Source organism: Jaculus jaculus, chromosome 3 (assembly GCF_020740685.1).
Source record: "Jaculus jaculus isolate mJacJac1 chromosome 3, mJacJac1.mat.Y.cur, whole genome shotgun sequence".
Taxonomy (NCBI): domain Eukaryota; kingdom Metazoa; phylum Chordata; class Mammalia; order Rodentia; family Dipodidae; genus Jaculus; species Jaculus jaculus.
Window position 1 is genome coordinate 71,646,006 of NC_059104.1, and position 14,817 is coordinate 71,660,822.

Sequence of the window (14,817 nt, forward strand, 5' to 3'; positions counted from 1 at the left end):
ATTACTTTACTGACCTGATACTTGACAAAACCCAAATCTGAGTTGAACAATGGTAAAACTGGTGAGGTTTGAGGTAAACTTGAAAAGAAAATGATTAGTAATCCCTGGAGGTCCTGTCCTGGAACCTATACGTCCAGGATGAAATAGAAAACAGGCCAAGGCTTCCAAAGTCCCATTAGGTGCAGAGGCGACCTCAGGGCGGGGCCTAATCTCTAGGCCCACTGATTGGCTACTTGCAGCCACCAGCTTCCAGTGATTGGTCTTCACTGCGAGGGCTGCCGGGACATGCACGTGACGCAGGCCTCAACTCCAGGGAGGTGCTATGGCGGCAGAGGCGTCGAGAGCTGGGTGTGCCGTGGCTTCCTACCAGCAGGTGGGGAGTAATGGTGGGTTCCAAGGAGCTTCTGAGAGCCAGCACAGTCAGTGTGGAAGAAGGACACCCGTCGCTTCCGGTGAGGAGTCCACTGGCTGCTCTGCTCCCTACCTGGCACACGACCGACCGAAGGGAAACGGGGCACGGCCTGTGGGCGGGTTGGGGCCTAGAGAGGGTAACGCGTGGGCATGGGCTTCTCAGTGTGGCCAGATAGGCCATGGCCACCTTATGGCCGCTCCATTTGTTGCTGTCACCTATGTACCTGCTGCATGAGGTACCCGGGAGCATAGAAGCCAAAATGTTTGCTTCATTCAACCTCTTTTACGGAAGAGCTAGTCTCTAGAACATCTTTCTCCAAATTCCCACGTTGATAGGATCCTTAATGAGAAAGCAGGTGTGAGTATTCAGAATCCTCTCTTCTAGGTGTTTTGAAATGAACAATGCATTGGTACTAGGCGAGAGAATAAGCCGAAATGAAGCATTGTCTTGTGGTCAAGAAGGAATGAAACTTGATTTTCTTGGTTTATTTTTTTTTGTCGGCATAACAAGTAGACCATCTTAAAGTTATTGGGTGAAAAAAAAAATTGTGTGGCTCAGTTTGACTTAAAACATTATTTGGGTCTGGTATGGTAGCACACGCCTTTTAATCCCAGCACTTGGGAGCCTGAAGTAGGAGGATCACTGTTGTTAAGTTTGAGACCAACCTGATACTTTGGAGTGAATTCCAGGTCCGCCTGGGCTGGAGCGAGACACTACATTGGGAAACAAACAAGCAAACAGCAAAACTATTTGGAAAACCATAGTTCCTTTTCCAAATCTAGTGATTTGCTTTGGGTGGGGGTGAGTTTAGGGAAAGTGGTATGGTGGTGTCTATGTGTATTTCAGTCCCGTTCATGTGCTTATTTGTAATCTATAAAGTGAATGCAGTTCAAGTTATTTTAATGGAACTTAAGTGGCATAGAGTGTTGTGTCTAATAGGAATGACCTGTTGAATCTAAACTCCTAGAGTGACTAAAAATTTTTAGTCCCTTACCTAACATTTGAAATTTATATTTCAAAGTGAAGGTCATTTTCTCTGTTCTTTCAGGATGGACTGTAGGAGACAGAAGCTTTTATACACATTAAATGGGAGGGGCAGGGCAAGTTTTTCCTACTTTTAAGTTTTTTTTTGTTTTTGTTTCTTTGTTTTAGATAAAAATCATTTTCTGTGTTCTTTCAAGATGGACTCTATGCAGGAGACAGAAGCTTTTGTAGATAAAGCTAGTTATACTTTATTTTAAATGGAGGGGCAAGTTTTTCCTACTTTTAAGTTGGTTTTTTGTTTTTGTTTTTTTTCTTTGTTTTAGATAAAAATGTAAAAATGTTTATTGGTTGATTAGGCTGTGAAAGATAGGTCTTAATTTCTAAGAAACCATGGGGTAGTAGTGACTTTTATTCCCCCTCTTCTTTCATCTTTTATTAAATAGAAACTTTGTATGGAAACATCATGTGTTGATACCATTATTTCCCTCCTCCCTGCCCCTATTCCACTGAGGGCCCTTCTCAGTGGGATTGCTGGTATTTACCATGGAGTTGTGGGTTATGAGATGTGAGAGCAGCAGGCAGTCATTATAAGGGAGGGAGGGGGGTATAATACCTCTGGACATTCTCTTCCACTTTGTGACTCTTCCAGTTTTTTTGCCCCCTTTTCCTTAAAGTTCCCTGAGCCATGGTGGGTGTGTTTTAAGTCTACTTTAGTGTTGTGCTCTCAGCCACTTCTGGATTTTTGCTTTGGTGCGTTTTGAGTTATCAGTGTGTCTCTATCACCCTGGCACTGGTTGTCAGGTTTGCCATTGAAGCAGCCCTCTTGCTTACCTTGCCACTTCCTCTGTGGTTTCACCTGGGCCCTGGCTGGTGTGCTTGGTTTATCTCCTTGGTTCTCCCTTGCCTTATGAAAAAGAAAAACAGATTTAGCTGAGGGGAACTGGGAACCAGGAGCCAGGGAACCTTTTTTTTTTTTTTTTAATGCGTTACTAGGAGTTGAACACAGAACTTACACATGGTAGGCCAGCACTCTGTTACTGAGTTATACCCCCAATCTTAGTTTTACTTTTTTTTTTGGAGGTAAGGTCTCACTCTACCCAAGGTTGACCTAGAATTCACTGTGTAGTCTCAGGGTGGGCTCAAACTCACAGCGATCCACCTACCTCTGCCTCCTGAGTGCTGGGATTAAAGGTGTGCACCATCATGCCTGGATTATTTTTACTTTTTATTTTGAGGCAGGTTCTAAGTTATCTGGCTGGACTTGAACTTAATCTGTAGCCCAAACAGGCCTTGAACTTGTTATCCTCATGCCTCAACCAAGGAGCTGAAATTACAGACTTCACCATCAGGCCTGGCCCTTCTTGGAGTTTTGGTCACTGCTCCTATTAACTAGAAAACAGCCATTTTCTTAAATGGAAGTAATTACAAAAAAAAAAAAAAATTCTGTAGCATAACCATTTAAAACCAGTGGTTCTTTTATTATATGTATATATATATATTGAATGTCTTAGAAATACTCAATTGGAATATAATCATGCTTTATAAGCTTAAGTGCACCATAGGTAGACTTACATATTACCAGAAATTTTATAAAGAATTTTTATTGCTTTTGGATTTTTATTTGTTATTTATTTAAGAGAGAGAAAGAGAGGCAGATAGAGAATAGGCATGCCAGGGCCTCCAGCAACTACAAATGATCTCCAAGTACCACCTTATGGCATCTGGCTCACGTAGGTCCAGGTGAATTGACCCAGGGTCCTTGGGCTGTGCAGGCAAGTGCCTTAACCACTAAGCAATCTCTCCAGCCCTCTTGTAATATTATATATGGAAATTAAATGGAGCTTTACAGTACAGCATGGTTGTCAGCAGATTTCAGATTTCAGTTGTCTGAAAAAAATTGTAGTGCTTTTTTAAAAGTCAAATTAATATAATTCATCAAGAATTCTATAACTTCCAGAAAAATTATTAATCTTATCTAGTTTTTTTCTATTTTAACACTTCTTGCCAAAAATGTCTTTTTAAGTGACATTCTGTATACTCCGGTTTCTCTTTAGATCATATAAATCTTTTGCCTTTTAAAATGGCATTTTTCTAATGTTTATATAACTTAAATGTTGATTATGATAAACTGCAACTATTATTTATTTAAATCTTTATACTAGGTTTTGTTTTTCTTTTTGAGGTAAGGTTTCACTCTAGTCCAGGCTGACCTCGGATTCACTATGTAGTCTCAAGGTGGCCTTGAATTCACAGTGATCCTCCTGCCTCTGTCTCCCGAGTGCTGGGATTAAAGGCATGCACTATCATGCCCAGCTATACTAGATTTTTAATTCAAGGTTATAGTATTTCTTTCCATACATTCTAGGTTTTAAAAACTAATCATTATAGAGGGTGTGTGTGTGACAACAGTAGAAATTGGCTTCTGTCCTAGTTATCTGTCCTTGTTAACATATTGCATTATTTATTATAAGAGAACATTCTTACCATTGTTTCATTTCTGCCTTTGCCAACCTCTTCACAAGATAGGAAATACACTCTAGTCATGAGTACTACCATCAAGTAGAAAGATTAGAACTGGAAATTGACTGGGGTCTGGATTAAATTACCATTTAGTTACCAATTACCACTGCTTTTCCTTCTCTGGGTGGAACATAATATTTCAAGCCCATGTTATTTAAAAAGGTCAAGTGAAGTATGTCAGAGTATGCCGGGGTCTAGTCCTGGCTTGAAGGAGGGTCCCCAAAAAGAGGTGTGAAAGGGAGCGGCGAAATAACGACTCGAAGTCAAGTTCTGGTGCAAGCTGACAGGCTAATGCTGAAGGCAGCTGAGTTTTCTTATCTTTTTCTCTCTGCCTCCTTTTCTGTTTCTATGTTTTTATTTTTCTCTTTCTATTTTTCTATTTTTTTCTTGTTTTTTCTGTTTCTATCATTTTGTCTTTTTTTTCTGTTTTCTGTTATTCCCTGTTTCTATGCTTCCATGCTTCTATATTTCTCTGCTGCCACAGCTCTTAGCCTCAGTCTTTTATTTTCTGATCACGTCATGCAAGAACAAACTTCAAGAAAGGTACAATTTTATAGAATTCATAGAAACTTTTTGTTGTTCCTTATCGTCAAAGAATCCCATAGTTATTCATCTCAAGTAAAGTTGTCAGGCCCCTGTAATGATTAACTGTTTTCACATTTTCCCAATGTATGTGCGGTCAAGCACTTGTGATTTTCTGGACTTCTACTTTCAATTACTCTATTAAAGGTGAGAGGTAAAACAACCACAAATGGGGCTTCCCATCATTAATCACTGATCCAGTAGATCCATTTGTCCTTTAATTATTTATTTTGAATTTTCCTTTTCACGTCCCTCCAATACTTAGATTTTGGTCCCGTTCCCCCCCACCCCCCCCATTGAACTATTTCTGACTTTGGTTGCTTTTCTGTAAGGATTCCTGGTAGAGTCAATTGCAAATGCCACCATTTAGAAAAATTAGTCATATAACAATTTTTACATTGTTCCAGGAGGTTCATTGTTTCCTCCTAAGTGTACTGTACTCCATGCCTGACTTTCTTAAAGGCCTTTAAGGAAAACAATTATCTCTGACCCATTTTCTTGTTTTTCCAATTCTATGCCAGAGCCTCTTTCAGATACATTGACCAACACTTCACCAACACCAATTTTTACTGGAAAAGTAAACTTAGAGATTGGGACACCAAGTGAAAGACAGAGAAAGACAAACATTATACAGAAAACCACATATTTCTGTAGCATAGAGAGCCAAAGATTTTTCTATAGAGGGGCCACATCAGACTTCAAGGAAGAGACAGCTGGGCTGGAACTGTGTCAAGCAGCTCTTCAGTACTTGATTCCTTGTGATCCTGAAATGGCATGCTTGCCGTCTCTGGCAAGAGTACTCTGTATGTTTATAAGATACAGCAAATTCATACTTAAATAGTTATCTGCTTTTTCTTGCTCCTTCTGACCTATGTAGTTTGTCCTGAATTTTATTTATTTAATTAAAAAAAATTTTTTTGAGGTAGGGTCTCACTCTAGCACAGGTTGGTCTGGAATTCACTATGTAGTCTTAGGGTGGCCTTGAACTTATGGTGATTCTCCTACCTCTGCCCCCCAAGTGCTAGGATTAAAGGTGTGCCCCACCATGCCTGGCTTAGAATTTACTTAATTTTATTAAGTCAGCCACATCTGATTACACTGGCATTTTTTGTTGTTGCTGTTATATATAGGATACTTTTTGAATTTGCCCTTTGGTGACTCATTCCCCATTCAGCATTAACAAATTGTGGAAAATTTAATGGATGGAATTTTATCAATAGGTCACCACTGTGAGCTTCATTGTGGACATGCTTTTTGTGAACTGTGCTTGTTAGTAACTGAAGAATACAGCACAATTAAATGCCCTGATTGTGAGGTAAGTTTTATTATTTTTCATGTTGAATACAGCCTAATGTTACAGATGCAAATGTCACAGAAGTAAAACATACTTACTGTTAGAAACTAAAAACTGAAATTTTGGCTCCTGAGCTTCTAAGCAAAGTAGGCTTTACAAAGATAAAACTTTGCCCATATATTTTATCACACTGAGAAAGAAAACAGTGCAGTCATATTATGCACATATTTTGACCCTTGAAGATCTTAGTGGAAAATTATCTCTCTGTATTTCAATAGAGCATATTTATTTCACAATTCTTAACCCCTCTATCTTTTTTTGGTATGTGTGTGTGGTGTGCATGTGTGTGTATGCATTATGCATGTATATTCACATGTGTGTGAGGCCTTGTATGCAGGGATGCATGCATATGTGTATGCACATGTGTGCACATGCTTATGGAGGACAGAAGTTGATGCCAGGTGTCTTACTCAGTCACTCTCCTCTTTAATTATTTTGTGATTTTTTTTCCCCCAGTGCTGAGGACCAAACCCAGGGCCTTGGGCTTGCTAGGCAAGTGCTCATCCACTGAGCTAAATACCCAACCCCTCTACTTTGATCCTTTAAGACAGGTCTCTCACTGAACCTAGAATTTGTTGTTTCTGTTAGACTAGCTAGCCAGTGAACCCCAGGGATATCCTGTCTCCACCACCTAAACTATGTTGGGATGATAGGTATATACCACCACACCTGGCATTTCTGTGGTGTTGGAGATCCTCATGCTTGCATAGCAAGCACTTTACCCATTGAGCCATCTCCCCAGACTCCCTATCGCTTTTTTCTACACTAGTACCATGCAAGCAAATTTTGTAGTCTCTCTGCCCCTCAGTCTTTGTGTTGTCAGGTTACATTTGCCATACTGTAAAAAGGCAGAGGAGCAAAACAGCTCCATGATGTTAATAGTAGGATAGTTCCACTAGGGCTAAAATATGACATCACCTAACATTAAAATTTAAAATTTATCAAACATCTTTGTATTTAATAAAATACAAATATAGTATACATGTATGCAATTGCCAGAGGAAGATGTCAGGTGTCCTCCTCTATTGCTCTTCTGCCTTATTTCCTTTTGAGACCTGAAGCTTGCACCATTTGTCAGGTAGGCTGGCTGACCAGCAAGCCTCAGAAATTCTCCAATCTTTCCTCCCTCAGCTCTGGGGTTACAGGCATATGTGTCCATACTTGGCTTTTTTTTTTTTTTTTTTTTTTTTTACTTGGGTTGCTAGGGGTCAAGCATAAGGGTCAAGACCCTTATGCTTGTGGAGCAAGTGCTCTTACCCACTAAGCCATCTCTCCAGCCCCCGAATTTTTAATTATTGCAAAAATATGTACATATTGGAAACTGTTTTGTTATTACCAGTTATGCCCTTCATTGCAGTAAATTTGTTCTCCTTTTTTGTATGGGAATCTTCAAATGTGGTAGGTTACGTAGTTATGACAGAGCGTATCCCCACTCCTGTGACTATAATGACAGACTTTAACAGATTCGATTTTGCAGTGTGGGAAGAATAAATGAAGGAAATACTGGCATTTTTCTCATTTTTGAACTAATTCCAAAATATATTAGTCCAGGATCAAAAAGTAAGTCATCCAGTCAATTAGATAATTAGCATATGTTATTAAAATACCAGATGATAGAAAAGTGACTCTATTAAACTTCAAGTATAAACTATAAATATTACAGATAATTTGTTTGCTTGGACAGGCCTTGTTACATCTATCATTGAAGTCAGAAACCACAGAAGAAACACGTTAAATTTGCTCATGCTTGGAATCTAGTGGGGGAAAAAAGCATGAAAGTAGAAAGGGTTTTATTAGGAAAGAGGAAGGGGAACAGGAACACTAATGATAGGAAGAGAATGTGATAAAAAATACTGTGAAACCCATTAGTTTGAATAACATACATTAATAATAAAAACTGACCACATTTTTATTTATAAGCAACAAAAGCAGAAACACCATAAATAAAATTTATAGACAAAATATGAGAGAGAAAAAATCTTTAGTATATATGTTAAGAATCTTACATATGTTAAGAATATATAGCTGGACATGGTGGCACATGCCTTTAATCCCAGCACTCGGAAGGCAGAGGTAAAAGGATTTCCGTGAGTTCAAGGCCACCTTGAGACTACATAGTGAATTCCAGGTCAGCCTAGGCTAGTGAGACCAGTCTCTACCTTGAAAAACAAAAATAATAATAATAATAACAATCATAAAATAATCTTTATATAATTTTAACTGAAGTCTTCAAGTCATTGTAGTTACTATTTTCTCAAAATTGCTGGAAGAAACTTCTGATAGCATATCTGCTTATAGTAATATTAACCTCTGTTTTTCAGTGTGTGTATGACATATGAAGTGTGTGCAGATACATGCACTCCATACACGTACATGCAAAGGCCAAAAGAGGATGTCTAGTGTCCTCTTTCTTCTACCTTATTTTCTTGAGACTAGGTCTCTCACTAAACCTGGAACTCTCTGGTTTTTGGCTAGACTGACTGATCAGCAAGCCCCAGTGATCCCTCCCATCATCATTTTCTTTAGCACTAGAGTGACAGGTGTTTACAGCCTTACCTGGTTTTTTACATGGGTGATGGGGCTGAGGTCCTCATGATTTCACAGTAAGCACTGTTACCCACTCAGTAATCTCTCCAAACATTAGTCTCTTATATGCTCAACTTAATGTCTAAGTAGAGATGTAACTTCATAATTAACCAGAAATGAGTGTTGAGTTCAAAGTATTTTGGGGGGTTCCTGAAAAATATAATTCAGCAGCTAGAGAGCTGGCTAAGTGGTTAAGATTGCTTGCCTGCAAAGCCCAAGTACCCAGGCTCAATTCCCCAATACCCACATAAAGCCAAATACAGAAAGTGACTGGCTAGAGGCCCTGGCATGCCCATACCAACAATGCAATTTGTCAGAAATAGCATTTATGTCCCCTAAGTAAATCATAGCTAATACATATTACTTAAAGCCAGAAAAGAACATCTATTCTACACAAATGTGTGAATTTCACAATAATGGAAGACAGTAACATTTAGTAGTCTGACTTATCTTGTTTAGCACTATTTACTTTTAATGGCAATCTAATAAACCTTTGTATATAAGTGCTGTAATTTTCTTGACTAATTCCTTCACTGATAAACATTAAATTGGATTTAAAAAATTTACACTGTAATTTACACAATTTTTTAAACCCACTGCTTTTGGTATTTTTCAAGATAGGGTCTCACTTTAGCCCAAGCTGAGCTGGAACTCACTCTGTAGCTCCAGGCTGGCCTTCAACTCACGGCAATCCTTCTACCTCAGCCTCCCAAGTGCTGAGATTAAAGTTATGCACCATCATGCCCAGCATTCATCTCTATTTTTTAAACAATTCCATGAGCAAGCTTGTAATTTCTAATTCCAAAACAAATCCATGTTTGGAATTGTTCTATGCATTTTAATGCTTTAATTAGAATTTGATGGGGGAAAAATAACATGTCTTATTACATGGCAATTCATTACCAGTGAAATTGATCAACTTTTCATACAGGTGACTTACCAGTCTCTCTTCTTTGAGAATATAATAGATTTTTTTGTTTATTTTATATTAAATTGTCCTTTTCCTTACCTATACAAATACTTTTATGCAATTGGGATATTAACACTTTGTTCTGTGTAATTATTTTCTCCTAGTGTCTCATTTGTTTTTACTATACTTAGCCTATTCAGAAAATGTTTCCTCCTTCAGTGGTTTCTAGGGTTTGTTTTTAGACAAACTGTCTTACAGATATATGTGTATGTATATATACATATCATATGTAATATTATATATACGTATATGTGATATATATGTATATATATATTTAGACTTTCCTACAATCATATATTTACTCATATCATGATATTAAAAGGTACATATTTAATCCTTTTACATTTTAATGGTGGAAGGTGAATATGTAATTTTATTCTTCAGAATGATTATCTGACTTTGTATCATTTATTGAATAATCTTTCTATGTAATTGAAATGCCACTTATATTCTGTATTCAGTTTCCATAGATGTGTATTTTTTCAAGAGTCTGTCCTGCTGATTATCTGTTTGAATTATAGTAGCTTTATAATAGTTCTGATCTGATGGAATAAATCTTTAATGGATCTTGTTAAAATTTTTTGTAATAATTCATTGTATTTTTCCATTTTTATTAGTTACTTTATCATTGTTAGTACAAAATACCTAACTGGAAGCAGTATAGGGAGGGAAAGGATTTATTTTGACTTATAGTTTCAAGGGGAAGTCCATGCATAATGGCAGGAACAGGAAGCCAGTGACACATCATCACATCAGCAGGAGGAATAGAGAAAGCAATGAATGCTGAATGCTCAGCTAGCTTTTTCCTTGTAAGATAGCCCAAAAACCCAGCTCATGGAATGTTGCCACCCATAGTTGTGGTGGTTCCTCCCACTTCAGCTAATCTAATCTAGAAAATCCCTCATAGACATGACCAGAGACTTGTTTACATGGTGATTCTAAATCCTGTCAAGTTTACAACCTGTGGTTAATCATACATTTGAACTTTTAGATTTATTTTAATTTTTTCATGGGAGTAGTGGGGATTGACTGCATGGCCTCATGCATGCTAGGCAAACGTTCTGCCACTAAGAAGACCTCATCTCATTTTCTCATCTTTTTCACCTTTTATTTTGAGACAGAGCAATTTCTAAATTGTCCATACTGACCTTGAACTTTCTCTGCAGCTAAGGGAGGTCTTGAACTTGATGACAGACCTGCACCAATAGGCCTGGCTATTAATTTTATATAAGATGGGTTTTACATATTCTTTGGCTCCAAGAAACTGGCATAATTCTCCATTTATTCAATCTTTGTTTTATGATCAGTAATTTTTTACAAGTTATTTTGTTCTAAAGTTGATTCCCAAGTATTTTGTACTTTTGAATATATCATGATATAACTACACATTTTCATAGTAAATTCTTAAAGTATTGGTGCAAATATTTCCTTATATACTGTAGCAGAAAGGTGTTTTGGTTTAGTATTCTGTTTAGTAGATGACAGGTTACTAATTTTTTCCTCATAATTAAAATAGGACAAAACCGTAAGTATAATTTTCCCCTCGGCCCCAAGGAGATTTTGGGACTGCTACTATTAGTATAAATTTTATCTATGAATGGCACACTTACGTAGTCATTTGGAGACTGGATAATTGTGATGTATTGAATGACTTCGTGGGTTCTTTTTGTCTGATTGTGTCTTAAGGTGGCTACAACTTTAAACATGAGACCCGGATACTACTCAGTAGATGGATGTATTGAAGAAGATTCTTCTGTAAAAGAATTACAACCTAAAATGTATGTTCTTATGTACACTTATTATTTAAAGTTCAATGTATTTCTAAAACTGTTTCAGAATTCTTGGTAAAATGTCATTCTTAACTCTGCTTGTTTGTTCTAGCCTATTGTTTATGGAGTACTATCTAAGTTTATTAATTTGTCTTAATTGTTGGTAGAATGGAGTATCCAGCTCCAAATATAGTAGCATTAGTTCATTTTTACTTTTTGAAGTGAAGAGAAGAATACAAGGGTTTATCACTTTAAAATGAGAAACTGAGAGTAAGTATAGTACTAGCTAAAATTATTGCTGCTGAATGAGAGTAAAATATAAAGAAAAAATATTCTGGTGATCATAAGAGTGGAACAAGTACAGAATAACGGAAGAGTTTGGGAAAAGGTTGAGAAATGATTTATACAAAGAAAAATAGTAATCTTGAGATCCTCATTTATTTTGCTATTCTTGCATGAGACTTGGTATGTAGATATGCTAATAATTAGAGTTAGTAATATGAGATTTTTTTAAAGTGTTCCTGAGATAAGATAGCCATTAATGTTATTTTTATTACCCTAATTGTATTTGTTTTCCCCTGCTAGTTTATAGTCCTACTTAAGAGCATTGGCCCATTTTATTCCTTTCTATATCCATGGTGCAAGATACTGAGTATTCACATTATAATTGTTAGATGAAAGGCTGTAGTATTTTAATATTTGCTGTACTTTTTCTAATCTCATATTTCATTTCTAGCTAAGTTTGCCTTTAGATTAGCTGTGGGCTGGGTTTTGGAGGAAACAAAATGTTAAAAATTTGACTTTAAACTTTTTAAGTGATTATAAATTTTTCTTACCAATATTCCAGGCCCCTACGTAGATGGCCATCATGTTCTTACATAACTTTTAAACACTTGATTTGACAATAGATTTCTCTTAATAATGGGGTGTTTTCAAGATGTAATCTCATTTAGAAGTTTCTACTTTTATAAATGATCCCAAGTAAATAATCATCCTGATTTCTCATATTGCAATTCATTTTACCTCCCACAGATTTCCACTTCCACAGTCACTCATTGCTATAACCTTTCTTTCATTACTACTACTGTGATCACTTATATTGACTATCAACTTGACAGAACCTAGAATCAGCTAGGAAGTGAGCCCTTGGGCACACATGAGAGGGATTCTGTAGCTATGTTAATTGTGGTGTTAACTGTGGGTAGAGCCATTCCTTGGCCTGGGATCCTGACTGGATTAAAAAGGAGCTAACATTCAGTGTGTCTGCTTTCTTACAATATGATCAGCTGCCTCAAACCCTTGCCACTATGCCTTCTTCACCGTGATGAACTGTCAATTTTAACTATAAGCTGAAATAAACCTTTAACTATAAGCTGAAATAAACCTTTAACTATAAACTGAAATAAACCTTTCCACTGTAAAACTCATTTTTGTCAGGTATTTTGTCCCAGCAATAGGAAAGGTAATGATTTAATTCTCTAGTTCTCTTTTGTGTGTTTCCTTATCACTACCAGTCTCTTTCTTGTTCTGTAGTCCTGTCCAGTGAAAGTACCAAATTCTTTAAACTAGAATCCTTGGATTTTCACATTACTATTGCAGCTTCCCTTTTCAGGCTTATTAAGTGGGTTAGAAAGGAACCAAAAGAATGATTCTAGTTGTTTCTTTTGGTTAAAAACAAACAAGACTCAGCTGAAGTCTGGTATCTAGTTATTGACAGAACTAGTACTTCTTTAAACTCCTATAAACACACTTCACCAGTCACTTTCTCTATAATCTCTATTGCAAAGTTATTAGAATAAACCTTTAGGGATCATTCTGGTTTATTATGATTCAGTGGCTATAGATTTTGTCTTCATAAAGTAACCATTTTTAGATGGCTTGAGGTTGTCAAGTTGGAACACCTGTGCAAGTCAAGCAGATGTTTGATTGGGTAATTAAACTAAATTTAAACAATGGACAGTTAGGATTATGGCAGATGAATCAACCCCACCAATGACTCAGCACCTATTCCATGCTAACTAATTAAGGCTGTGTTAAAACCAGCCCAGTGATCTTACATCTTTTTTTTTTTTTTTTTGAGGTAGGGTTTCATTCTAGCTCAGGCTGACCCGGAATTCACCATGTAGTGTCAGGGTGGCCTTGAGCTCTCTGCAATCCCTCCTACCTCTGCCTCCCAAGTGCTGGGATTAAAGGCATGAGCTACCATGTCTGGCTGATCTTACATCTTTTGCTTGACCTGAAAAAAAAAAAAAAAAAAAAAAAAAAAAACAAAAAACAAAAACAGCAGTGGAGATCTTTACTTCTATTGCAGTCTTCTACTTGAAATTGTATGGCTTAAAACATCAAGCAAATAAATTGGATTGTACTCTTGTTCAGATATGTGTAATATCTAGCAAGGGTATAAAGTGTTGCTTTTTTAAAAAAGATGCACATGAATTCATCTTAACCAGAAAGTTCCCAAGTTTATTCTAAATTACTATTTTCCAAAATTAATCTCTTCATGTGTACTTGTGTTAGAAACTTCTAGGTCCTGATTAAGAACAGTTTGGTTTTAAATAGTTATGTATATATGTGGTGGGTATGTTGTTTTGGCTTAGTATTTGTTAGTTTTTTTAGTTTTTTGAGACAGAGTCTCATGTGGCCTAGGCTGGCCTCAAATTTGCTGTATAGCCAAAGGTGACTTTAAACTCCTGGTCCTCCTGCCTCTACCTCCCAAGTGCTAGGATTATAGGCATGCACTGCCATACCTGGCTAGTAGTTATATATTTTTAAATGTAGTGTTTTTTATATTTCTTCACTGATTTATATTTAATATTTTAAAGAAGACTTGAATAATGAACTTCCTTCAGGCTATATGCTCACACATTTTCAAAACATGAGTATTGCTGGGTATGGTGGTGCACACCTATAATCTTAGTATTCAGTAGACTGAGACAAAAGGATCTTGAATTTGAAGGCAGCCTGAGCTACATAGAAAGTCATTGTCTCAAAAGAAACTAGTGCCAGGAAGGTGTCTCTGTGGATGAGTGTTCGTTGCACACTCATGAATTTAAATACCCAACACTCATGTAAAAAACCAGGAGCGGCCACACATGCCTGTAACCCCAGTGCTTAGGGGGGTCTGAAACAGGATGATTCCTGAGGCTTACTGGTCTAGCAAAACTAGCAGAAGCTCCAAATTCATTGAGACCCTCTCAAGGTAATAAAATATAATAGTGGAGAACACTTGACATCCTCCCCTAGTCTTGTACACACATCTGTGCGTGTGTGTGTGTATATATATATATATATATATATATATATATATATATATACACACACATACATATGTATGTATGTATGTATGTGTATGTATATGTATATGTACATATATATATATATGTATTTTTTTGAAAAAAAGAAAAGCGGGAAGGAGGCTTTCTACATACAAGTATTTGTAATTGTATGAATAAGTTCAAATTTTGATTAATGAGCTTAAAACATTTTGGTCATTAGTTAAAAAGAAGAAGGAGTTTAGTGGGAAGGGGCAAGAAAAGGGGCACAAATGAAGGTAATGGGAGGATATTTTGAACAAAACACATTATATACATGTATAAAAATTGTCAATAACAAAGTTTTAAAAGTTCAGTGGTTACCCATA

At 36.7% G+C, this 14,817-nt stretch overlaps 1 protein-coding gene across 2 annotated transcripts in view; it reads left to right on the forward strand.

Annotated features, from left to right (window-relative positions):
- The first annotated feature begins 322 nt into the window (after positions 1 to 322).
- Rnf17 (ring finger protein 17) overlaps positions 323 to 14,817 on the forward strand; it is a 203,402-nt gene continuing 188,907 nt past the window's right edge. For both annotated transcript variants that reach the window (XM_004665887.2, XM_004665886.2), the window contains exons 1-3: positions 323 to 452; positions 5,719 to 5,813; positions 11,095 to 11,186. In XM_004665887.2, the coding sequence (XP_004665944.2) occupies positions 323 to 452; positions 5,719 to 5,813; positions 11,095 to 11,186 (317 nt within the window). The remainder of the gene's footprint in view (positions 453 to 5,718; positions 5,814 to 11,094; positions 11,187 to 14,817) is intronic.